The 2,784-nt window shown below is 44.0% G+C and overlaps 1 protein-coding gene across 1 annotated transcript; it reads right to left on the reverse strand.

Moving 5' to 3' along the window:
* Window positions 1-381: 381 nt before the first annotated feature.
* LOC118584034 (protein CTLA-2-beta-like) lies at window positions 382-2,510 on the reverse strand. The gene is made up of 5 exons (XM_036187961.1): window positions 2,335-2,510; window positions 1,607-1,732; window positions 1,189-1,311; window positions 981-1,091; window positions 382-678 (listed from the first exon to the last, which is right to left on the reverse strand). The coding sequence occupies exons 1-4, from the start codon at window positions 2,416-2,418 to the stop codon at window positions 981-983; spliced, it is 444 nt and encodes a 147-aa protein (XP_036043854.1). The 5' UTR covers window positions 2,419-2,510; the 3' UTR covers window positions 382-678.
* Window positions 2,511-2,784: the final 274 nt, after the last annotated feature.

Below are 2,784 nucleotides of genomic sequence, written 5' to 3' on the forward strand. Positions count from 1 at the left end.
TAGACGCTCAGACCCAACCAAGTAAACACACAGAAACTTACATTGCTTACAAACAGTATGGCTGTGGCAGGCTTCTTGTTATCTACTTTTTCTATCTTAAATTAACCCATTTTTGTTTATCTATACTTTGCCACATGGCTTGTGGCTTACCAGTGTCTTTACATGTTGCTTCTCATGGCGGCAGCTGGTGGTGTCTCCCTCCCAACCTTCTACTTCCCAGAATTCTCTTCTCTCTTGTCCCGCCTATACTTCCTGCCTGGCCACTGGCCAATCAGAACTTTATTTACACAGAGTGATATCCACAGCAAGGTATACCTTCAAGCAGAAGGTTTTATCAACATATATTCTTACTGAAACAAAACCAGAAAGGAAGCATAATACTACATTTAAAGTCAAGCTTTAATTTTAAGATATTGTGGTAAACATTGTTAATATTCAATTAGTGAGAATATTCATGGTAGTTCACATCACAGTGTTGATATTAAATGATGCAGCATTTCATTCTACACAGCACTTGCTGGACAATGTGATGGAGAGGACTCCTCCTGTTCCTATTTCCCCAAGTCCATTCTCCTCAGCATCATGCAGCTCACATCTTGGCAGAAGACAATGACAGAGTGATTTCTTTACTCCTAGGCTATCTCAGTGTTGCCAATCTTGCAACAATTGTTATTCCAGCTGGAAGAAAAGCACATATCCCATTGATTAGAAAGATTGCAACACAGTGGCTTTCTCACAGTACCTTCCCTGAAGTCATTTACCTTCATGGTCACCATACTTAATGCCCAACTACAGTACTCTAATCAAGAACAAAAGGTTGTCAGCCACAACCTAATACAAACTCTCTCCACACTTCATAGAGCAGAACACTTAGTCAAACAGTGAAACTCCAGTTGTTCTACAGCTGACCTCAGTGAGAACTTCAGTTTCTCCTCGGCTTCCTGTGGACAATTGAGGGTAGGGATGAGACTCTGTCATACCTAATCCATCACAGGTGCCACATTGCTGTTCTCTTCTAAAGTCTTAGGTTTAGGCAAATCTTTTGTAGACTTTGACATTGCAAGGCAATTTGTCTTGAATTCCTCCAGTGTCTTCATGGAAAAGCAAACAAAACATTGAAAACCAAGAGACTAAATGTAAAGACCTTACGTGAACAAGCACAGAATTCATAATCCATATCTCACTCACCATGTCGCTAAATCCGTTCAGGCCCATAGTGAAGCTTGTCTTTCCCTGCTCATAGTCTGCATTGTGTTTCTCAATAAATTTCTTATTCTTTTCCCACACTGCTCTTCTGTGCCCTTCCTCATCCTGGAAATGAATACAACAGATAGTATTTTCTTCTTATTAACTCCACACACAAGCTGACCAAATGGAGTGTAGTAACAGGTAAAGAAGAGCCATGGAGAGGGATCTCAGGACACCACAGCCAGCCATTCTCCATACCCAGAAGATTAGCAAAGCTGGCCTCCTTGAGTTCATAGTAAATGTCTTAAGCAAGTCCTCAGTGATGGCTAGCCTCTGTGGCCATGTTTATGCCTACAGACTCCCAACAGCAAGGGCCATTCTTTCTGAAATCCCTCTGGACAGTGAGCATGTTACCAACCGGGCTGTAGGATTTTTTAAAGTTCATCTTCCATTCCTCCCATTCAGCATCCAAACTGGGATCACGTGATGGAGCAGCTGAGGCCATTCTCAAGCAGTAGGACAGCATTAATGAGGTCACAAAAACCTAGGGAACAGGGAATTGTCCAATACCAAATGGTCAGCTTTGAAAACCTACACAGAAGTAATATTATTCATACTGATTATTAGGAGGGCACCCTGTGGTAGTATAAATGACGACTAGGAAGCAACAGGGTGCCAGCTCCAAGCTGGGGTGAGGCAGTGTACCCTGGGTGAGTATGGGTGCACAACTGGGTGCCAGATCCCCATGGTAACTCCTCTTGCCTAACTGGGCCTTTGGCAAGGGCCCAGCTCTTCTCTTCTGACCTGCTACTTCATCATTCAGCTCTGAGTATGGGACTGCTGGTGGCTTCCTCCCTGGCCTGCACCAGAGCCCCCACAACCTGCTGGATCTTGCCAGGCCAGAACTGGCCAATCAGAAAGGGCAGAATCTGCACCACCCCCCTTTTCTTTGTAACCATAACTGTAGCAACAATGAAAAAAGAGGCCAGATTTTTTTAATGAATCAGGAAGGGTGTTTCTGAGGTCATGAGAAACAGGGGTGGTGGGCAATTATGTAATTCTATTATTATCTTAAAACTAAAAATGAAAAACAAACCAGAATATAAAATAAAACAAAATCTAGAGAAAGAAGAGAAGTCAGGTTACCAGAGCAAAGCTGTGAGGATGTTTCTGGAGCATGATTCCGCAGGATCCAGGGCCTGTGTACCTTGCCTGTCTCAGCTCCCTCATGGAGTTCTGCAGCTTCTGTTCAAAGGTGAAACCAGGACTGTGCTGTCCAGACTCTGCTAAGAGCTATTTACAAAGGAGGCTAGTGGTGGAGGAGCAGAGCAGCCTGTGGCTCCGCCCTTTCCTCTCTGGAACAGAGCCTAGCTCTTCCCTGAAGCCTCAGCCTGGCACACAGAGTAGTCATAAGCTAGCTTGACTAGTGAGTCAGGATCCCCAGGCAGGAAACATGGTTCTGCAGAAAAACTCCATACCCAAGTTGTGTCTTACAGAATGTGGCTTTTCTGAGAATCCTAAGACTCATGGATGGCCTGTTTCAAATAATTGACAGTCTTCAAAACACAGACTTGTAGGAGGATGAACTCACTGGGC

The sequence above is a fragment of the Onychomys torridus genome, chromosome 5, assembly GCF_903995425.1.
Source record: "Onychomys torridus chromosome 5, mOncTor1.1, whole genome shotgun sequence".
Taxonomy (NCBI): Eukaryota; Metazoa; Chordata; class Mammalia; order Rodentia; family Cricetidae; genus Onychomys; species Onychomys torridus.